The sequence below is a fragment of the Dipteris shenzhenensis genome, chromosome 18 (genome assembly GCF_047967505.1).
Source record: "Dipteris shenzhenensis isolate YYH24624 ecotype China chromosome 18, Dip_SZ_1.0, whole genome shotgun sequence".
Taxonomy (NCBI): domain Eukaryota; kingdom Viridiplantae; phylum Streptophyta; class Polypodiopsida; order Gleicheniales; family Dipteridaceae; genus Dipteris; species Dipteris shenzhenensis.
Window position 1 is genome coordinate 37,456,923 of NC_141613.1, and position 23,719 is coordinate 37,480,641.

Consider the following 23,719-nt stretch of genomic DNA (forward strand, 5'->3'; position numbering starts at 1 on the left):
TGGGGATAGGCAAAAGGATGGGCTGATATTTAACCACTTTGGTAGAATTGGGATTGATTCACAGTAATGTATGCACCACATCAGTTGTGAGACAAGATTAAGATTGGGGTAAATGGATAGCAATGTATGAGTGGACTCCCACCAAGTCATCATAAAGACTAAGAAATTCATGAGGGGACTCCCACCAAGTCATAAAAAAGACTAAGCAAAATTATCATGGTGTTTTAGGAAGAAGAAGGTTACCATATCTACATGGGGCTACATCATGTTAGACACATGAATTGATGAAGAGAGGGTTGTACGTTCAAAATTGACCAAGTCCTTAGATCTCTAGTCTTGTCCCTACCATATTTGCCCAAATCATACTATAGCATGGGTGCATTACAACGAAAATTTTGCTCTCCTTATAAATGATTAAATTTTTCCAAAAAGCATGATCTTTCCTAAAATCATCAAATGCATGGGCATTTAATCATACATCCTACATTTTTTTGCATGTATGAATGATTTGTATATTATTTCTTTTGGAATTTATGTGTATAGTTGATGAGAGGCTACTATACCTTGACATCCATTGGGGTTGAAGGTGAGGAACATAATGATCATACTAAAAGTTTCTTAATAATAAAACAGTAATGATTATTCCTTGTAACTATGAATTTCCAATCAATTCAAATGATCATATGATTTTTAATTATGCGTAAATGTATAAAAATTTATGTGCAACACTAGAGACTATGGGAATACATGGATGCAAAGATCACAACCATTGGTGTTGCATTTTTGACATGGTTGACCAAAGAACCTTCTTCCATCAGCCAACGGAGACTTGCCTTTTTTCCAACTTGACTGTAAGGTCCGATGACTTCGCGGATTGCATCTTCCTCGAAGTTATTTTCCACAGAACCAAGGTGGAAGTTATCTTCCAAGAAGACGGTGGCCCTTGATGAGGCAATGCCCATGCTTTTTACAAATAGGCTTTGAACACACGTGATACATAGTGAACCCCTCAGGGGTCCCACAACTCCACGGAGTGCAACTTCGTGGAAATGAGAGCGGCGGATCGGAAGGTGCAAGTAATCTTCCAAAGAACCAATGTGGAAGTTATCTTCTAGAGTCGAGGCAATGAGTGGCCTCAAGTTTCAATTAGAAACGAACCCTCTGCAGTCACTCTACACCCATGGCACCCAAGCCCAAGCTCAAGCTCTCCGTCTCCCCTCAGAATCTCTCCACGTGGGGGGCTTTCCTAGCCAACGCTGGCTCCGTCATCCCCTTCCCTGCCAATGCCGTGTTGCTCGCCGTGGGTAACATCTGCTCCCTTGCAGCCTTCATCATCGCCAGGAGAGATCAGTCCCAAATCGTTCAGCTCCTGCCTGACCTTGTTTGGCAATCTACTGTATGTGGCTACCTTGTCAAAGAGTGGTATGGTCGCCTAACCAGCCCCCAGTTTCTGGAGTTCTTGGATCATTTTAAACGCACTCTGGATGATGTGGAGGCGTTTGTGACGGAGGTCCAAGCGAGAAGCACTTTTCGCAGGGTTTTTCGTCAGTCAGACATGTCGAGCAAGCATAATGACTTGCAGAAACGCCTGGAGAGCCACTTATCATTGTTTCAACTGCACATCGTCACCTTTTTCCGCGCCTCACAAGAAGGGCCAATACGAATCATCGAGCATCCGCGAATCCGGCAGTTCTGGCAGTACCGCATTGGGCCTTTTCAGGAAATCCGTTGGAGTCGCTTCTGGGATCAGTTTGTGGCAGAATTTCCGGAATTGGGGAGTCATTTAGAGGTGCCCGCGAATCGAATCAAGCTCCAGGGCATGGCAAGCAACTTCTGGCGAACACAAGACGCAGACATGGTGGGTGCATCCGAGATGAACGAGATCTTCAAGCCTTCTAATTGGCCAGTGGAGTACATCATACACACGATTCTGTTCTCGCCAAGTTACATGCGGATCGGTGCTCAACAGGTTGGCGGCGGCATCGCTGCAACTGATCCATATACCCGATGGTGGTCCTCCCCGGCTCTGGTGCCCGCGTTGGAGCCGAGCAAGACCAACGCTGATCTGTTTTTGAAGACGTGCGTTGTCATTGAAGATCAATGGACACGAGCAGATGCATTTGCAGTTTTACATCAGCCGAATTATCTTTACGCACCAGGCCAGCTGAATGCAGCGCCAGTGATAGCGTACAGCGCCCTACTACCCAGTTATGCATTTCCAGATCCTGAAGCCTCAACGTCTGTTTACCCACCAGGCCTTTATGCACCTCTGGTGACACCTCCTGAGTATCTCTAACGAGGTAAAACCACAACTCACTCTTAACAAAAACTTGATTAGCTGAACACCCTTCTCCTCCTTCTTCTCTTCCTTCTCTTCTCCTCGCTTCTCTTCTTCTCCTCCTTCTCTTCCTTCTCACCCTTCTTACTAGCACCCGAGTGGATCTCCTTTGGTTTTTGAAAACATGCGTAAGATCAATCAATTATTGCTTGCCTTAATTTGTTGGACCAAATCAACCAGCAACCTTAGTTCACTTGCATCTCCACCCTAGTGAGCATCATTATATGGGAGGTGGTGCTCTCAGACAGTGTAACGCGTGTGGACGTTTTGGCACGTTTTGTGAATACATGCATTCTTCTATAGCGTTTTCAATTCCCTTGGTTTTCTTATTGACACTCACGCACGGGGTGGGTTGAGTGTACGTGAAAGAGAGGGGGGAACGGGATGAACGTCCAGGCAGGTGTCTGGGTGCTTGGCTGCAGGACGCATCACGGAGGACGTGACGAGCGCGAGACCCCAGCGGACGGGGGAGACGTGGTCGTGGAGACCCCTTGGTACATTTTTGATTGAGGAGCTTCTTGAACCGTTGCGATGGGCACGTCGTGCTCATCGAGGCTAGGACAGTGGACATCCACGTTGGAATCCCAGGAGGGAGTTATTCAAGCTGAAGTCGGCGTGAGACTTGGCTATGTTTAAGGGACGCGGAGTCGCCTCGGCCCTCCCACAACTAAGGGAGAGGTGCGGTACCTTACACTTGGTATCAGAGCCTCACTCTGAGGTGCACGGTGGGAAAACTATGACTTGGGGGAGGATCTTGTAGCTTGTGGGCATCAACCTGGACAGGATGCCGCACCAGAGGCTAGAAAGGATCGATGAACTACCCAACGAGGGTAAAGATCCAGGCACGAATGACAAAACCGAGAGGAGAAGAAGAACTAAAGGAAAAGAGAAACTTGAGACCTTGGACGCAAGTCGTGAAAAGAAATTGGACGTTGCAGAAATGGCCAACGCGGCTAACGATAGAAAACGTGATACCGCCGGTGATACAACCAACGTAGGGGTTGGAGAATCCATTCATGAGGACAAAGGCGCTCGTGTGGATTTTGAAGATGGTGTGGATGAATTCCTCAATGTTGATGACGAAGAAGCTGGAACCAGTGAGGTGGACTTGCACGAAAGTGCTTTTGCATGGGTAAGCCAAAAGCTTGAAGAGGGGGATAGGGAAAGGAAGCAACTGTCGAAAAACATGAACAAGGTTCATGACACGTTGAAAGAGTTAGTGACGACCCTGGGGAAGGGTCAGCCAAAGAGAAAGAAGTTAAAACCTCTGAGGAGAAGGAAGACCAAGCTTGAGGTGGACTCAAGTAGCGACTCTGAGGACAATGGGAAGGCAAACTATGGAAAATATAAGTCGCAGTTGCCCGAGAAATATGGTGGAGACAAGGAGTCTCTAGCTGTCAAGAAATGGATCAGGGAGATGAAAGATTACCTTGCAAATGGCAGAGGTGCCTATGCAATTCCATCTCAAGATCACCATCAAACAATTGTCAGGAGAAGCCTGCAATTGGTTTTTAGTCGAGGAGGCTCATGATGAGATAACTAACTGGGAGGAATTGAAATCGAGAATGAAGGCATACTTCATTCCCCAAAATGAAGTGTTCAAAATTTGTGAGCAATGGAGAAACTTTCACCACAATGATGGAAAGCTCAGAGAATATGTGAACCGATACAGGCAAGTCATGATCTAGGCCGAAGACATGATGAAAGTAGACCGATTACACGAGTTCTTGTATGGTCTACAACACTGGACTCACCGTGAGATTGAGAAACAAGAACCTGAGGATTATGCCGCAACCTTGAAGATGGCTGAAAGAATAATCGATCTGGAGGGGAAGATATCCTTCATGAAAGCAAATACTGGGGGCAGCTCGTGGATGAGCAAGCCCACTCCTAAACGTGAGGGCAGGTCAGAGAGTGTCTCATCAAATACTAACAGGGCGAGCTCTAGTGGAGCAATGGTGACTCGGAACCTGATGAGAGGTGGCTACTCTGGTCAAGGGGGCTTTGTGAGTAGAGGCGCCAGCTCTTTCGATACTAGGCAATCACCAACAGGGGGTGCTTTGAATGCAAAAAGGACCATTATGTCAAGGATTTGTCCGAAACGTGGCAGATTTGGAAGGCCTCAAATCGCCTTGACCCAGGCTGAGGAAGCCGGGGATCATGAAGACATAGGAGAAGTTCAAATCACAAAGATTGACAAAAGAGGCTCCTCCCGACTGGATGAATAGCCCAGGATAGGGGCATGCACGGTAAGTGCAAGATGCATGGCCGTGAGAGTGGCAATGGGCATACCCAACATTTATGTCGATGCACAGATGAACGACGTCCCGCAAAGGGTAATGATCGACTCGGAGACCACACACAATGTGATTACCCCTAAAAAAGCTAAGCGCTTGAAGATCAAAACGATCAATCTAACAGATATTCAGGTGGCATTTGGGCAAGGAAAGCAGGACTATGTAAAGATAGCATGGAACGTCCCATGCCAGATTGGAGAATGGAAAGTCAAGATGGACTTCTTGGTAGTCCCCATGGATTCGTATGAAGCTATATACAGAATCGAATGGTGGGACAAGTTTGTGATCGCAATGATGGGCAAGAAAGTGGATTCCTTGATCCTAGACATGCAAGGATGCGGAGTCCAAGTAAAGTGCATTAGATGGGGGGTATCGCCCAAGGATGCAAAAGGTCTTATCAACGAGGGAAAGAAACCAGCAGTGGCTCAAAACTTATTCCCCCAAGTGATAAGGCTTCTGACAAACTCATAAGTGCCAAGCAATTGAGCAAGGAAGTCAAACGAGGTGCGGAGGTGCACCTAATGATGATGTGCATGGTAGAGGCCGACCATGGCAAAAGTAGCATTTGTTGTAATGCATCCAGGGCGAGCCAAGGGGCGAGCCCAAACAAATCCAGTGGATTGGATATGATTTTGGAGGAATTTGGCGATGTGATGCCCGGAGGAACTCCCCAAAGGATTACCGCCACGGAGGCATGTCGACCACCAAATCGAGTTGATTCCTGGCAGCGCACCACCAGCAAAGGTGCTGTATCGAATGAACGATGACCAACTCAAGGAGTTGAAGAGGCAACTCAATGAACTGGTTGAGAGCGAATTCATCAAGCCAAGTAAGTCTCCATACGGGGCTCCAGTCTTATTCTTGACAAAGAAAGATGGAAGTTCCAGATTGTGCGTGGACTATAGGGCACTCAACAAGATCACAATCAAGAACAAGTATCCAATGCCGCTATTAGATGACTTGATGGATCAGCTGGCCAGGGCTAAGTACTTTAGCCGAATAAATTTAAGATAAGGGTATCACTAGATAAGGATCGTAAACGAAGACATTGAGAAGACGGTGTTTAGAACCAGGTATGAGAGCTACGATTGGCTAGTCATGTCTTTTGGACTTACCAATGCTCCGGCCACGTTCTGTACCATAATGAATGATATTTTCAGGGAGTACCTAGATGACTTTGTCATCGTCTATATTGATGACATATTAATCTTCAGCAAAACGATGGAAGAACACGAAGAACATTTGTGGAAGGTGTTTATCAAACTTCGAGAGCACAAGTTGTTCGCCAACCGCAAAAACTGCGAGTTTGGGGTAAGCGAGATAGATTTCCTAGTGTTCGTGGTGGGAAAGATGGGATCAAAATGGATCCATCCAAGATTGAAGTAGTGATAGAGTGGGAGGCGCCAAGAATAGTATGCGGAGTACAGACTTTCTTGGGATTTTGTAACTTCAACCGAAGGTTTGTAAATGAATACAGCAAAGTTGCAGCTCCTCTAAATGACCTTTTACGTAAGGAGGAAAAGTTTGATTGGAACCTTGAGTGCAGTAAGGCATTTGGGGAAATGAAAGAGATCATGATCGATTCGCCCATGTTGAAACTCCCAGAGTTTGACAAGCCATTTGAAATACACACAGACACATCAAACTTTGCTCTAGGAGGGGTGCTCATGCAGGGTGGGTGCCCAGTGGCTTACGAATCACGAAAGTTAGATGCAGTGGAGCATCGGTGGATAACGCATGAGAAAGAAATGTTGGCAGTGGTGGAATGTCTTTGGAAGTGGAAACACTACGTGTAGGACAAGCACACCAAGGTGTTGATCGATAACATTTCATTGAAGTATTTTCAAACTCAACCAAAACTTTCTACGAAGCAAGCATGCTGGCAAGATTTCTTGGCAGAGTTTGATATTACGATCGAGCACAAGCCAAGAAAGGCTAACACAATGCCAGATGCATTGAGTAGGAAAACAGAGCTAATGGCAATTAGCATTATAAAAGGGTCTCTCATGGAACGGATCAAGGAGGCCATGGAACGAGATGCGGAATCTCAAAAACTGCTTCAAGATGTGAAGCAGGGTGTCATCCCGTGGAGAATGTGCAATGAGGAAAATGGATTGCTATCTGTTTATGAGAACCGCTTGTATATCTTGGATGACTTGGAGCTCAAGAAAACTTTGTTATGGGAGTGCCATGACTGTAAGCTTGCGGGACATACAGGGCAGAACAAGACGCTTGAACGAATGTGCCCAATGTTTTTCTAGCCCAACATGCGCGATGACGTAGTGGAGTACGTATGCACATGTCCTACTTGTCAGTTTGTGAAGGTCGACAGAACCAAAAGGGCATGCAAGTTGCGAACCATGCTTGTACCATCAAGGCCATGGGACGTGATGAGCATGGATTTCATCACTTGTCTTCCCAACTCTCATGGTTACACCGCAATCATGGTGGTGGTAGAATACTTCTCTAAGCAGGCCCATTTCATTCCTATCAAATCGCCCATCACGACGAAACACGTAGCCCATTTGTACTTCACGCATATTTTCAAGTACCATGGATTGCCCCTCGCAATCATCTCTGACCGGGACCTTAGGTTTCTAAGTGACATGTGGACTCAACTCTTCAAGATATTGGAGACACAATTACGTTTCAGTTCATCGTATCACTCAGAGTCTGATGGACAGACCGAAAAGGTGAATCAAACGATGGAAGATTCCTTGCGCAACTATGTTCAAGTGGACCAAAAGGATTGGGCCCTGCACTTGGACATTCTTGAGTTTCACTACAACAACATGGTGCACCGAAGCACGGGCTTCACACCATTCGAACTGGCAATAGGTAAAGAAGTTATCACGCCAATGGCTCTTGCATCAGGGGTTTCAAAGGTGGATGATCCCGATGCAGAGGAGTTCTTGAATAGATGGCAAGAAAGGTTGAAAATTGCAAAGGAATGCTTGCAAAAGAGTAAACTAGTCATGAAGAGGTACCATATAAGAAGTGCAAGCACATGGAGTTCTTTGCTGGCAACTTGGTACTTGTGAGCTCTTGCAACATTAAGCTGCCGCAGAACCTGACCGCGAAATTCAATCATCAGTTCTATGGACCGTATGAAGTAATGTACGCGCTTGATGAGGTAACCTACAAATTGAAGTTACCACCGGAGGTTGCCATCCACAATGCTTTTTATGTACAGCTGTTGCGTCGTTTCTATACAGATACTATCTCTCTCTCTCACTCACTCACACACACACACACACACACACACACACACACACACACAAAAACTCTTAGACATTACACACACACATAAACACATTTTAAGACTCACCCACACACTCATCAGTCGATTTGAGAAGTGATAGCATAGGATGTTGAACACAATGGCCAAGCTTTTAAATCAACCTTAGGTCAATTTGATGATCGCTCATGCACACGCGTGTGGGGGTTAAAGGTCACTATGCCTTTACCCCGATTATGTACAATACTCAAACACATATATAAATGAATGAAAAAGAAGATTAGGGTGTTTCTGCACCCACCAAAACTTGTGTGGCTCTCTGTCTCTCTCTCTCTCCTTCTTCCGTTCTTGCTTCCGTTGAGAGCACTCTCAACTGGTATCAGAGCCCGGGTGATCTAGCTGAGCGTGCGTGAATGCTTGAAGCTCAGCGGCTCTGTGGGAGGAAGGAGAAGCTCTGTGGGAAGCTTTGTGGGTGACTTTACTTACATCCGAGTGTGCAGAGAGACCTTGGAGGAACCTTTGGAAAAGTCAATTTGGCTTTGCGAAGTGGTTTTGAGAGCCTGTTAAGTGGTTTCAAAGAAAAAGTCGTTTTTTGAGCTTTTCCCTGTTCCGTTCGATGACAGAGACTCCGTATTGACTTGTAGAGGCAATTATTGCTTGCTTTTGGTGTCCACTTCACTTCAGGAGCTTGGAAACACCTTCATTCTTGAATCCTAGATCATTTCATTGGATTTCTGACTCACTGTGTCAGTTCCTGCGTTTTTTGCCCGGGTGTTGGAACTCAAGTTTGGAGCAACCATTTGCAGATTTGTCAGTTCCGGTGGACTCAGGAGGTCCTAAAACTTCTATGTTGCTCATCATTTGCACTCCGGTGGAGTTTACAAATAGATTTGTTTCCAAAAACGTTTTTCAGTCCGTGTGTTGGACCCAGTGATTGAGACCCCGGTTTCCAAAACCGTCTATCCCATTGCGTTCCGGATGCCCAAAAACCTCTACATGTCAGTTCTTGCGCAATTCGGTGGAGGATTTTCAGAGTTATAGATCTCTGTGTATTCGATTTCGTCTCTCTGTTATGCATTTTTCATACTAAGGTTTTGAAACCTTAGATTTATGCCACATGGCAGTGGATAAGTGTTGACTCCCATTTCTCACTCATCGGTTGGGATTTTGGAGTTCTGGCAGAAGAGAGATATTTACAGATTTTCTTGCTGAGTCCGATTATGCAATGGCGCCCATGTTTTGAGGCATCTCAGGTTCTATTTTCAGTAGCGGTCATTACTGTGGGACTATGATTTCTTGAGCATACCTTATGTAGACCAATCTGGTTGCAGTTTGAGCAGTGTGCGCTCATTCGTGGTATGCATTGGGTTGCAGTGGATGATTTATAGGCCATTTGGATGCATTGCGGTCCTTGTTGGATGCGCTGATAGGCCCAAATTGCCTTGTAGGATGCTATTTTTTATGGACGCTTTGCACATGGATGCTATCTTATGCTGCAGGACAGCTTTGAAATATTGCAGGTGATGCACTGATAGTGCTATGCTCTCTTGGATGAGACATTATTGATGCATAGGCCAGTGGACGGTGCTCATGCTTGAGTCATTTGGCACTTATTGGCATTTTCTTTTGGGCCAGATTTGCTCATATGGATGCATAGTATATGCACATGAGTCAGATGCTTTGAGACATGAGTTTTGGTGATATTTCACTTTATTGTGGCATACACATTTGGGTGCACCTGGTATTTGGTGTGATTCTCTCTTGTATGCACTAGCATTTGGGATTTTGTTTTATTTGCATTATGGCATCCTCTTCCATGTCTGAAAAGGAGTTTTTCAACATTAAAAAGTTTGATGGGACAAACTTTTCTTTGTGGAAAGAACAGATAAGGGATGTGCTTATTCAAAACAAGCAGATTAAACCCTTGGCAGGGATTGAAGCTAAGCCTGCAAATATGTTTGAGGATGATTGGAATGAGTTGGATGCATTAGCAAAGTCTACTATTAGACTTCATCTTGCAGAGTCAGTTTATTTCACAGTAGTAAATGAGCAGACTACAGAAGATTTGTGAAAGAAACTGTGTGCCACTCATGAGAAGGAAACTGCCTTTAATAAAGTTTACCTCTTGAAGAGGTTGTTTGAGCTGCAGATGAAGGAAGGGGTCTCCATTGCTTCTCACTTGAATGAATTCAATATTATTTTCAGCCAGCTTCAGAAAATGAATTTTGATGCGGAGACTAAGGCAATATTTCTCTTATGTTCATTGCCATCCTCATGGGATACCTTCCGTACAGCTGTCAGTAACTTTGCACCTGGTGGAGTACTGAAATTTGATGATGTTGTGGGTAGCTTGTTGGCCGAGGAGATTAGACGGAAGTCTATGGACGGCAACAAACAGGATGCAGCCTTAAATGTGCAAAGGGGCAGATCACAGTTCAGGGGGAAGTCCCAAGAAAGAGGAAAGTTTCGTAGCAAATCCAGGGCACGGAACATTGAGTGTTACCATTGTGGCAAGAAGGGCCATATGAAAAAGGATTGCTACAAGTTGAAAAGAGAGCAAAAGGATAAGAAAAAGAATGCAAATTGGGGTGCAAATCAAAAGGAAGAGAGTCCAAGGGAGGACAAAGGAAAAGTGAAGATCGAGGAGATCAATGCAGTCACACATGATAGTGACAATGACGTTCTCTTCATGTCTAGTTTATCTGCAGAATTGCTTACTACTTCAGATGATGCATATTCCCAGGATTGGATTTTGGATTCTGGTGCTTCATTCCATGTTACTCCCCATAGGGAATGGTTCTCCACTTATGACAGTGGAAAGACAAGTTGTGTGCATCTTGGAAATGACTATGCATGTGACATAGTGGGAGCAGGTGACATAAAGTTTTCTTTTGCAAATGGGTCTGCATTTGTTTTAAAACATGTGAGACATGTGCCTAAACTGACCAAGAGTCTTATTTCAGTGGGTCAGCTAGATGATGCTGGTTTTCACACCACTTTTGGCTTTCAGAGTTGGAAAATTCAGAAGGGCTCTATGCTTTTGGCCAGGGGTGCCAAGTGTGGGACTTTGTATCCCTTACATGTATCAAGGGTATTTGATCATGTTGTTACAATAACCGAGCAGCCAAGCACTTCTTTGTGGCATTGCAGGTTGGGGCACATGAGCCAGAATGGAATGAAACTCTTATGCCGTTTGGTTTATGTACCGCATTTGAGTTTCTCTGATTTTGAATTTTGTGAGCATTGTCTCTATGGGAAGCAGACTAAATCAGCCCATAAAAGAAGGGGAAAGAAAGAGTTTGAAAAGCTTGATTTGGTGCATTCAGACGTATGTGGTCCCATGCCTACACGATCATTAGGCGCATAAACCAGTACTCCATTTGGAATCATTTTAAGGATGTAAATTAAATTTTGGCCCAATCAAACCACTTGCTACTATGTGACATTCATTGATGATGCAACTAGGAAAGTGTGGGCTTATGCTATAGCTCGGAAGAGTGATGTGTTCCAGGTATTTTAGAAATGGCTGGCCTTGGTTGAGAATCAGTCAGGTAGAACGCTTAAATGCCTACGGACTGACAATGGTGGAGAGTATCTCTCTCATGACTTTCAGCATTTTTGTGATACACGTGGGATTAAGAGGGAGCTCACATCCCCTCGTACTCCACAACAAAATCCAGTTGCAGAAAAGATGAACCGTACCATTCAAGAAAGGTTGCAATGCATGCTTTCCAATGCAAGTCTTTCTGGTGGTTTTTGGGCTGAGGCAATGAAGACTGCAGTGCATGTGATCAATAGATCACCTAGTAAGAGTTTGGATGGTGGTATTCCTGAAGAGGCATGGAGTGGCAAGAAGCCCTCTTACTCTCATTTGCGTATATTTGGGTGTGAGGCATATGCACATGTGCCAAAAGATCTTCGAAAGAAGCTAGATCCTAAGTCTAGGAAATGCATCTTTATGGGTTATGGTGAAAGTGGATAGATGGGCTATCGTCTCTGGGATCCAGAAGCAAAGAAGATCATACGCAGCCATGATGTGGTCTTCAATGAGAAGAAGATGCATAAGGCACCCATGAGGGATGTGGAAATGAGGAGAATCACTTTCCAGGATGTGAATCCACCTGCATATGTTGATAGACAGCAAGCTGTCCATGCACCAAATGTGCAAGAAATGGTACCACCAAGTACTCCCATAGGTATACAATCAAGGGTAGATGATGGATCATCTATTGGTGGAAATGATGAGCCAAATGTGGCTGATATGCAAGTGGGACAGCAAGCTGAAATGCCCTTGAGAAGATCATCTAGAGTGTCTAGACCACCGGATAAGTTTGTTCCAGGGATAGACTATGTGATGCTTACTGATTGCGGGGAGCCTTCTTGCTACAGAGAGGCTATGATGCGTGAGGATCAACGCAAGTGGGAGTATGCTATGCAATCAGAGATGAGTTCACTTATGAAGAATAAGACTTGGGACTTGGTTTCTTTGCCACATGGAAAGAAAGCATTGCCATGTAAATGGGTCTACAAAATGAAGGTCACAGGTGATGATGTGCCTAGGTACAAGGCCTGTTTGGTTGCTAAAGGGTTCAAGCAAGAGAAGGGTGTGGACTTTGATGAGATATTCTCTCCGGTTGTGAAGATGACCACACTTAGATGCATGCTTGGACTAGTGGCAGTAGAGGATATGGAGCTTATGCAGATGGATGTCAAGACAGCTTTCTTGCATGGGGATCTGCATGAGGAAATTTATATGGTTCAGCCGGAAGGCTTTGAAGAAAAGGGCAAAGAGCATTTATTTTGCAAGCTGAAGAAGAGTCTCTATGGTCTTAAGCAAGCGCCTAGAGAATGGTATCAGAAGTTTGATGCTTTCATTCGGTCCCAGGGTTTTAGAAGGAGTGAAATTGATCACTGCCTCTACACTAAAAGGGCTAAGGATAGTAGCCTGATAATCCTGGCACTATATGTGGATGATATGCTATTGGCTAGCAAGAATACTTATGAGCTAGATGCATTAAAGGCCAAGTTGCATGAGGCCTTTGATATGAAGGATTTGGGACTTGCAGGTCATATTCTTGGTATGCGCATCACGCGTGATCGGAGTAGGAAACTACTTTGGCTTTCACAAAAAGAGTATGTTACAAAAGTATTGCAGCGTTTCAATATGGAGGGGGGGAAGGCAGTGAGTACTCCATTGCCTCCATATGTGAAATTGAGTCATACAGATAGTCCCAAATCAGATGAGGAAAGGGCCATGATGGCCAAGGTTCCTTATGCATCAGCAGTTGGGAGTCTTATGTATGCTATGATAGCTACTAGACCAGACATTGCATTTGTAGTGGGAGTTGTTAGCCGGTATATTGCTAATCCAGGAAAGAAGCATTGGGAGGCAGTTAAGTGCATCATAAGGTACATGAAGGGTACCAAGGAGATGTGCATTTGCTTTGGTAAAGGAGACATGCGTGTACTTGGGTACACAGATTCAGACTATGCAGGGCATGTGGATAGTAGGAGATCCACTTCTGGTTATGTGTTCACCTTTGCAGGTGGTGCAGTGTCGTGGATGTCTCGCGCACAGAAGTGCGTTGCTTTGTCTACCACAGAGGCTGAGTATGTTGCAGCCACAGAGGGTTGCAAGGAGGCTATATGGCTTGATCGGCTAGTGGGAGATTTGGGGATTCATACAGGTGTACCGACATTGCATAGTGATTCCATGAGTGCTATTCAGCTAGCACGAAATCCAGTCTTTTATGCAAAGACCAAACACATTGAGGTCAGGTACCATTTCATCAGAGAGGTACTTGAGGACAAGCGCATAGAGCTTGTCAAGGTTCATACAGATGATAACCCTGCAGATATGCTGACGAAGAGTCTACCTAGTCAGCGGTTTGAGTATTGTCGTGTATTGATGGGCATTGGATAGTATGCCCACTGGTTGTTCTCCCTCAAAGGCACATTGTCCTTTAAGTAGGAGGTTGTGGGGGTTAAAGGTCACTGTGCCTTTACCCCGGTTATGTACAATACTCAAACACATATATAAATGAATGAAAAAGAAGATTAGGGTGGTTCTGCACCTACCAAAACTTGTGTGGCTCTCTGTCTCTCTCTCTCTCCTTCTTCCGTTCTTGCTTCCGTTGAGAGCACTCTCAGCGCGCACACACACACACACACACATCCCTTTGGGGATCCTTGTGCTCTTCAAGATTGTCAACATACTGATGGCCCATTAAGGTCGGATATCCTTGTGTGCTTCAGGATTGTTAATATATTGATGGCCCATAAAGGTCGGAAATCATATTGAAGCCTTTCAAAAAGAATATGATGTCCCACTTATGCACAAGCTTAGTCCCATGGAGGTTGTCACATCCTATAGGACTTGACAATACTTGTTATTAGTGTTTTCTCCATAATGCTTTTTATTAGTGATCATGGAACTAGCATAGTGGAATTAATGGAGGAACATGGCCAAGCCATTTTTGATTTATTATTATGAACTTTATCCACTAATAGAGGAAAGTTATATGGTTTATTATGCTTTAAAATACTTAATTATTACTAGTAGGAAAACCTATTAGTATGCTTCATTAGGACCAACTTCACATAGTGGACCAATAAGGGATATAAAAGAAAAAAGAGACCATTTGGTCCTTACTTTATTAATTGTTAGAGAAGGATTTGCATTGAAGAAAGGGACGGAAAGTGTTGTATAGAGGGAAGAGATCACATATTGATATGTTTTAAATACTATGGAAGGACTCTTTGTACTTGAGGAGTTACACTTTTACCAACGTGGTCTATTGGGAAATTGAAGGCATGGGGATCTACATCTTCCGCTCCCTTCCAACCACGAGAAACTCCAAAGGCGCTTCCCTTCTAACCTCAAATTGAGAACAAGAAGAATCGAATGCTCGTCTCTCTACATTGAGAACAAGAAGCTGTGAAGCATCCACTCCATGCGATGCTGTCCCTAATTGAAGCCTGAGGATAAACTCTATCGTGCTATGTTTGTCGTTCGTGAGAAAGCGCTGAGATGGGGTCCAGTTTAGGGGTCCTCTCTCGTTGAATGGACCTGAGAAAACTATAAATCTGAACCCCGTTCAAGGGAGGTGAAAGGAATTCACCTTTTACATCCTTCACTATGCCCTCCCTCTTAGATGTCAGGGAGTGCCACCAACCTTAAGAGCTACGCTCTACGCAGCTCTAGCTCCTTCAGCTCTAGTTTTTTACACCATCCTCTTTTCCATCAACGATCCGGAAGCTTGAACGTCCAGCAAAAATCTACGTTAGCTCATATCCTTTTGTTAGCTCCCTTGTTGGAAACACCTTGTTGGAATTGTTGCTTTGTTGCCCTTTGGTGTGACCTTCAATGGATTTGCGAGCTTCCGAGTTGCAACTTTCCATGAGATCTCTAGAACAATCTCTTTCACACATCCATTGCTTCCAAAGACCACAACATCATGGCACGTGATTAAGAAGGGACATTTTGCAACCAAAAGCTAGAATTTTGATTGGATCTGAGTGAGAAGACTGAGGAAGCCTCAACGGTAATTCAAAGCTTCCATAGTGCGTCGGATGCCAAGCCAAAGAAAAACTTCATGAGATACTAATCAGCTGAACGGAATGTGAAGGAGGGTCAACATTTTTACTGGGCACTCGCTCGCAATCACAATCATTAGACAAAAGACCATTCGCTTGTCAATCAATGAATCGTTTACCACACCCCCAAGGATTGTCCCTCACTAGACGAAAAGACCACACGCTGTACAAATACCAACTATGCTTTTCTGCAAACCTTTTCCAAGCATGGATGGAATTGTCGTGCCATGCATCGCTGGACTGCAGAGATCTACCTAGTACCCATATTGAACTAGAATAGCGCTTGTTGGATACGCGCATCGATCTCTTTTTGCATATTGTCTACATTGAGCCCTGCAGAATGCTAAGATAGACAAAAGTCTTGGCAAAACAAGTTCCCAGAGCAAAAAAGTCATGAGCTTGCCTCCTAATGCTTGCAGTGATCCACTTTCACTACGTAAGGCTTTCAAGCGCACAAATGGTGGTCACAGCCTACCACGGTGAATCTTGCAACGCACAGGAGAAATAAGTAAAAGTTGTGCTAGGCAATGTAAAGAACATCCTAGTGTCGCTGAAGCTGAAGCTGGACAAGATCCTAAGCTGAAGCCGGAGAAGATAGAGCTGGAGAAGGTCCGGGCATCAATAGTTGGCTTTGTCAGACATTTCAAATTCTCTGACGTCCGACAGGTAGGGCATGGTAAAGCAGGGCGCGGTAAAGGAAGGGTTTGAACGGGATTCAGAGTTTGGCGCTCACGGGTTCGGCGTTCAAGAGGAGAGGGAGATTATCCTCAGGCCTGACTGAACGGATATGCTACCCAGGGTTGTTGAATTACGGATCCGATTCCAGACCGAAAAATGTGTACTTGATCCATAGATGATTTAGCCTCGAACACCCTACATGAGCGTAGAATGTTTCAAATCCCCAGACGATCAGTTGGATGCGATGCAATGCAAGAGCCAAAAATCTGAGAAGCAAAATGCGAGACGGAAGCTGCAAAGCTTTGGAGAGGAAGTAGCACCTCCTCAAGGAAACTTGGATATAGCATTGATGAGACAGCGAAAGTGTTCGTTTGAGGTAGCAGAGTTGAGTTCTCTTCCTTGCTTGTCTAAGTTGCAGCAGATAGTCAAGCACCGCCAGTGACAGAGAAGAAAAATTCCGAAGAGCTAGATTAAGACTGTCCGGAGCTAAAGCATGGTCGAGTAGGGAACTATAGGAGTTTCGATGACTCAGAAAATTCTTAGGAGAGAAGGAAGGACTGCCCACTATTGAGAGCTTCTTACTGGCTATGACGAGACAATCTTTGATGTATACGTAGCTTCTGAGTCCATAAGGAACACGAAATCAACACAGCTAGTCTTAAAAGGCCCAAACCATGTCTAACGCAGATAATGTCTACTCTGGTTCTTCTCTAGCTTACCCGAGATATTTATCACAAACTGCGGCACTGAGATTAAAATAATTCCTACCACACTACCATCACAACACAGATAGAGATCTAGTCGTTGGGATAGAGATATACTTAATAGATATCGAAATTGCTGTCTCTCCACAAGAGTCACTATTCCAATGTCATTTCACTTGCAATTTTTAGTCCACGGGACCTCCATGTAATAGGTCACGAGTAATATCTCCTCGATGTAGAATGAAGGTGAGCTTCTAAGTAGAACATCACCTTGTGCTCTAGTGTTTTTTAACACCTCTCATAGCTTTTCATGTAGCCACTAAGAGAAAGCTATGTCTACTAGACCGTATTTATTAATGGATCCGACCAATAGCTCTACTAGATTTGACATGCAAGAATTTTCTTTTTAAATTTGAGCTTTTTTAATTAAGAGGTGTAGGGGAGCCCTGATCTATTAAAAGCTTACATATTATTGGTCCATTTAGTTGGATATGTTCCAAAAGTTTGCTAGTAATAAGATTCTATGATCCTAATTTCTTACTAATGATCAATTATTTCAAGATGAAAGAGATAGATAGTTTCCATTGAGCTATATGTTATGGCAGTTCTAAACATAAGAAAGGAAATCACATGTAGATTTTCCTTCAATTGGAATTTTTTGCCTTATGAGAGAAAAAATGTCTTTTATGGTTATCATAAGGGAAGATTTCTTTATGATGTGGGTTATAATAAAATTTCTATATGATATAGCCTATTTTACCATGGAATTTAGGGAATTTTTTTGCTACCTACTGTTTGACATTTTATTATTGTATTCTATGATCATTGGATTAGATTAGTCCTTGGTACATTTGAAGATCCCAAAAGCTTGGTATCATGAGGACTTATGGCCATTGTGATTTTATCTCATGAGGACTTGTATGGTAACAGGTACACTTTACACTTTAAGCTTTGATATTTTACACTTTACACTTTATACTTTGATAATTGGAAAGGGCCGTCATTTCTCATTTATATGCCATGAGTCGATAACTTGTTATAATTATTAGGAAAATTGAACGTGGAATGGGACCATGGCCTTATAACATGGACTTTGTCCTTCAATACTAGTAATTAGAAAATGCCAACAGGAAATCAAGAAAAGGTATAAGTATACAGAGGTTATACTTGGATTTTTCGACCTCGGGAATTCCCTTAGACTTGGTTGGAACACCCATACTTATGGTTTGTTTGAGATTCCCACTTTTTACTTGGATTTCACTAACATTTTATATACATTTCTTCATATCTTTACTTGCCCACCTCTCATTACTATTGAATAGTAAAATGCCAGGATTTAATTATGCTAATCTAGATCGAGTGACACGGATAACAACTGTGAGCCGGCATTGAAGCTTGCAGTCCCACAATTCATAGTGTACATGTTCTAATGTGCTATGTTTGTGGATGGATGCAGGTGAGTCGGCATACCTCTCCATCAGGTTTACATTAGAAAATCTAAGGCATAAAGATACAGTGTTGGCAACTTCGAGAAGCACTCTACAATGGAATTTTCCCAAGTGTTGTTATATATAATTGAACTCTTTATTGGAGACTAATTATTAGTATCGTTGTACTTTTTGCAATGTATAGATATAAATGTGAGTATAATAATTGACTCCCAAGTTGACACCTTGTAAAGAGAAATGGTATGATATGGTTTATTCTCACTTATGAGGTATTGAGATTGGTTATTAACGGACTATTCTCACTAGTTGTTTGAAAAGGACAATAGTAGATGTTTGTAATTGATTTACTTTGATATTGAAAACTGGTCCAGTAGTATTATAGAATAGATGTCTGATAAGTTAAAACACACACACACACACACACTCTTAGAAATTACACACACACATAAACACATTCTAAGACTCACCCAAACACTCATCAAATGGACCTTGGGTCGATTTGAGAAGTAATAGCATAGGATGTTGAACACAATGGCCAAGCTTTTAAATCGACCTTAGATCAATTTGATGATCATAGTCTCTCTCTCTCTCTCTCTCACACACACACACACACACGCTCATAGACACACACACACACACATTGTAAGACACACCCAAACATCCTGCAAATCTACCTTGGGTCGATTTGAGAGTTGATAGCATAGGGTGTTCAACACAATGGTCACTCTTTACAAATTGACCTTGGGACAATTTGTGATGATTACTTACACATACACCAAAACACATTCAAATTATGATTTGAGTTTTAGAATCGACCTAAGGTTAATTTGGACTTCATATATGTTGGTGATCACTTTTTCATTAAAAAGGGGAGAAATTTGTGATCAATAAATAAAAAAGGGTTTAATTTAAAACTAGAGAAAGACCTAAACCTATAACATAAATTGAGAGGATTAAATTTAAGAGGGAAAAATCATGTAATCTATAAATAAAAAGGGTTAAACGGAAATGTAAAATGTAAAAGGTTTAAAATTGAAAGGATTGGTGTATCGCTACATTTTCAAAAAGTAAAAAGTTTAAAATCTAATTAAAAAACAATGCAAAGACTAAACCTAAATTTGTTATATTAGGAGAGCTAAGATTTTAGGGTGGGAGGGAAAGAGGAGGGAGGATGGGGGGGTAAAGATTAATTTTAAAAGGGGTTAAAGTGATTAACTTTAAAGGATTGGGAGATTTTAAGGGGGGGATAATTTATAGGGGGTGCGGGGGGATAATTTTAAGGCGGGGTGGCCAGGGATTTGAAAAAAGGGAGGAATTTTTAAAAGGGAGGGGTGCAGTTCTTTGGGGAGGGGGTTTACCCTAATCTCTCACCTCTCTCCCTACCCTAATCACTTCACATGCGCTGTCTACTGCTCTCAGCTCTCTCTCTCTCACATACGCCGCCTATTACGCTGTGTGTGTGAGTGCCTATCCTCTCACGCCTCAACACCGCCTAACCTCGACTCTCATGCCTCAGTGTCGCCTATCGCTCTCTCCCTCTCACGCTCTCCCTTCCTTAGGTCCCTCGCTCAAGCTCGCCTCTCATGCCCTCCCAACCTCGACTCTCATGCCTCCCTACCTCACTCCTCTCAACCGCCTCCTATGATAGTAGTGAGTCCTCACAACTCCCTCCCTCACGTGGCGCCCTGCTCTCTCAGCTCCCCTCTCTTGTTGTCTTTTCTCACCTGCAGCTCATCTCACAACTGCTTGCACGCCATCTTTCTCGATTGTAGCTCCCCTTCAAAGAAAAGCACAAAGCCTATAGCTACTGCGTAGAACCTACCATCAAAAAGACCTTGGAAGCTCTTGCTCTAATGCTCTTACAAAGCCTGGAAGATCACGACAGAGACAAAGCACTCATGCTCACAGACACAGTAAATCTGCAACCTCCATAGAGATAGACAGTGGCCAGAGGCAAAGAGAGCCCATGACCTCAAGAAACAAAGAAGGTACAAAGAGGTTTCTCCTACAGAAATCAGCTAGCAAACTCCATGCATGTCCTAGAACTGCCAATGACCTCCATGCATCTGTCTTAGACAAAAATTTTCATGAAACTTTCCATCAAACACTAGCAAAGTCACATTTACAAAACCTTGAAGCAGTGTTTTAAGAAAAAGAACCTGTTTACTACAGATTCCGAGCATATAGGAAGATTGCAGTTCACGTTGAGTAGATTGGAGATGTTTTCCTGAAGCAAGCCAACCAAACTTTCATTCAAGTGAAAGAAATCAAAAGAAATCAGTTCGGAACAAAAGTAATTGAGAAGAAGACATACCAAAATCAAAGAAACCACCTTTGATTGAGCTCAAGAGAAGAAGTAAGCTCTCTCTCTCTCTCTCTCTCTCTCTCTCTCTCTCTCTCTCTATATATATATATATATATATATATATTCATATCTGTCTCTATTGCTCTCTCTCCACACTTCAGATTTGAAATTTGAAAATCATATTTGAAATTCTAGGTTTGAAAGAAAAATTTTAATTTTGAACTCTCAAAATTATTAATCAACCTCAGGTCGATTTGCAAGTTGATAAAAGAAAATTTTGAAATTTTATGTGTGTATCTCTAGAAACCTTATCAAATCGAACTTGGGTCGGTTTGATATGTTTCTAGAGATACACACATTCACACAAAAACACATTCTTGGACCGATAATTACACAAAAGCTCAGAGGAAGACACAAATTCTGGAGTATCAAAATCGAACATGAGTTCATTTGATACAGTTTTTAGAGATACAAAAATTTTAGATAATTCAATGCATATCATCTACCATCCATGTTTGTGTGTTTGTGTGGATATAAGCCATCGATTTGGAACTACAAATATTGTTGGACACCTAAACACACACATAAGATTTGAAAATGAGCTTCAGTAATTTTGAAAGTGGTAGTGAATAGTAGACATTCTAACATTATGATGTGATACACACACACACATAGAGAAAAGCACACATTCTATAGTATCAAACCAAATTTGAGTGAATTTGATATGGTTTCTATAGACACAAAAATTCACACAAAAACACATATTCTTGGACACATAAATATGTACTGTTATGGAGAGAAGAGGTCTCGCCTTGATCCCATCTCACTGGTATTGATGAAAGTACCTACCTGATGAAATGGTACCTGACCTCAATGTGTTTGGTCTTTGCATGAAAGACCGTGCTATCTGAATAGTACTCATGGAATCACTATGCAATGTCGGTACACTTGTATGAATCCCCAAATCTCCCACTAGCCGATCAAGCCATATAGCCTCCTTGCAACCCTCTATGGCTGCAACCATACTCAGCCTCTGTGGTAGACAAAGCAACGCACTTCTGTGCGCGAGACATCCACGACACTGCACCACCTGCAAAGGTGAACACATAACCAGAAGTGGATCTTCTACTATCCACATGCCCTGCATAATCTGAATCTGTGTACCCAAGTACACGCATATCTCCTTTACCAAAGTAGATGCATATCTCCTTGGTACCCTTCATGTACCTCATGATGCACTTAACTGCCTCCCAATGCCTCTTTCCTGGATTAGCCATATACCGGCTAACAACCCCCACTGCAAATGCAATGTCTGGTCTAGTAGCTATCATAGCATACATAAGACTCCCAACCGCTGATGCATAAGGAACCTTGGCCATCATGGCCCTTTCCTCATCTGATTTGGGACTATCTGTATGACTCAGTTTCACATATGGAGGCAATGGAGTATGCATTGCCTTCCCCCCCTCCATATTGAAACGCTGTAATACTTTTGTAACATACTCTTTTTGTGAAAGCCAAGGAGTTTCCTACTCTGATCACGCATGATGCGCATACCAAGAATATGACCTGCAAGTCCCAAATCCTTCATATCAAAGGCCTCATGCAACTTGGCCTTTAAGGCGTCTAGCTCATAAGTATTCTTGCTAGCCAATAGCATATCATCCACATATAGTGCCAGGATTATCAGGCTATTATCCTTAGCCCTTCTAGTGTAGAGGCAGTGATCAATTTCACTCCTTCTAAAACCCTGGGACCGAATGAAAGCATCAAACTTCTGATACCATTCTCTAGGCGCTTGCTTAAGACCATAGAGACTCTTCTTCAGCTTGCAAACTAAATGCTCTTTGCCCTTTTCTTCAAAGCCTTCCGGCTGCACCATGTAAATTTCCTCATGCAAATCCCCATGCAAGAAAGTTGTCTTGACATCCATCTGCATAAGCTCCATATCCTTTGATGCCACTAGTCCAAGCATGCATCTAAGTGTGGTCATCTTCACAACCGGAGAGAATATCTTATCAAAGTCCACACCCCTCTTGCTTGAACCCTTTAGCGACCAAACGGGCCTTGTACCTAGGCACATCATCACCTGTGACCTTTATTTTGTAGACCCATTTACATGGCAATGCTTTCTTTCCATGTGGCAAAGAAACCAAGTCCCAAGTCTTATTCTTCATAAGTGAACTCATCTCTGATTGCATAGCATCCTCCCACTTGCGTTGATCCTTGCGCATCATAGCCTCTCTGTAGCAAGAAGGCTCCCTGTAATCAGTAAGCATCACATAGTCTACCCCTGGATCAAACCTATCAGGTGGTCTAGACACTCTAGATGATCTTCTCAAGGGCATTTCAGCTTTCTGTCCCACTTGCATATCAGCCACATTTGGCTCATCATTTCCACCAATAGATGATCCATCATTTACCCTTGATTGTATACCTATGGGAGTACTTGGTGGTACCATTTCTTGCACATTTGGTGCATGGACAGGTTGCTGTCTATCAACATATGTAGGTGGATTCACATACTGGAAAGTGATTCTCCTCATTTCCACATCCCTCATGGGTGCCTTATGCATCTTCTTCTCATTGAAGACTACATCATGGTTGCGTATGATCTTCTTTGCTTCTGGATCCCAGAGACGATAGCCCATCTCTCCACTTTCACCATAACCTAGAAAGATGCATTTCCTAGACTTAGGATCTAGCTTCTTTCGAAGCTCTTTTGGCACATGTGCATATGCCTCACACCCAAATATACACAAATGAGAGTAAGAGGGCTTCTTGCCACTCCATGCCTCTTCAGGAATACCACCATCCAAACTCTTACTAGGTGATCTATTGATCACATGCACTGCAATCTACATTGCCTCAGCCCAAAAACCACCAGAAAGACTTGCATTGGAAAGCATGCATTGCAACCTTTCTTGAATGGTACGGTTCATCTTTTCTGCAACTAGATTTTGCTTTGGAGTACAAGGGGATGTGAGCTCCCTCTTAATCCCACATGTATCACAGAAATGCTGAAAGTCATGAGAGAGATACTCTCCACTATTGTCAATCCGTAGGCATTTAAGCGTTCTACCTGACTGATTCTCAACCAAGGCCAGCCATTTCT

At 43.1% G+C, this 23,719-nt stretch overlaps 2 protein-coding genes across 3 annotated transcripts; both read left to right on the plus strand.

Moving 5' to 3' along the window:
- Nucleotides 1–1,135: 1,135 nt before the first annotated feature.
- On the plus strand, nucleotides 1,136–18,575 carry LOC147891189 (uncharacterized). Of its 2 annotated transcripts, none has more exons than XM_087389876.1 (2): nucleotides 1,136–2,300; nucleotides 18,308–18,575. In XM_087389876.1, exon 1 carries the CDS (start codon nucleotides 1,181–1,183, stop codon nucleotides 2,294–2,296), a length of 1,116 nt encoding a protein of 371 aa, XP_087246002.1. In that variant the 5' UTR covers nucleotides 1,136–1,180; the 3' UTR covers nucleotides 2,297–2,300; nucleotides 18,308–18,575. The 2 variants fall into 2 exon arrangements, with proteins under 2 accessions (XP_087246002.1, XP_087246004.1); XM_087389878.1 differs by lacking the exon at nucleotides 18,308–18,575 and having other exon boundaries at nucleotides 1,136–1,858; nucleotides 1,970–2,622.
- On the plus strand, nucleotides 4,621–6,896 carry LOC147891190 (uncharacterized). The gene is made up of 5 exons (XM_087389173.1): nucleotides 4,621–4,913; nucleotides 5,364–5,621; nucleotides 5,796–5,969; nucleotides 6,113–6,309; nucleotides 6,535–6,896. Exons 1-5 carry the CDS (start codon nucleotides 4,621–4,623, stop codon nucleotides 6,894–6,896), a joined length of 1,284 nt encoding a protein of 427 aa, XP_087245299.1.
- Nucleotides 18,576–23,719: the final 5,144 nt, after the last annotated feature.

Bases quoted from the DNA above. Each gene is read 5' to 3' on its own strand.
- LOC147891189 (XM_087389876.1), top strand. From the start codon at position 1,181: ATGGCACCCAAGCCCAAGCTCAAGCTCTCCGTCTCCCCTCAGAATCTC.
- LOC147891190 (XM_087389173.1), top strand. From the start codon at position 4,621: ATGGGCATACCCAACATTTATGTCGATGCACAGATGAACGACGTCCCG. The intron at 4,914-5,363 runs GTTTGTGATCGC...GATTCCTGGCAG, and splicing joins AGAATCGAATGGTGGGACAA to CGCACCACCAGCAAAGGTGC. The intron at 5,970-6,112 runs GTTCGTGGTGGG...AAATGAATACAG, and splicing joins AGCGAGATAGATTTCCTAGT to CAAAGTTGCAGCTCCTCTAA.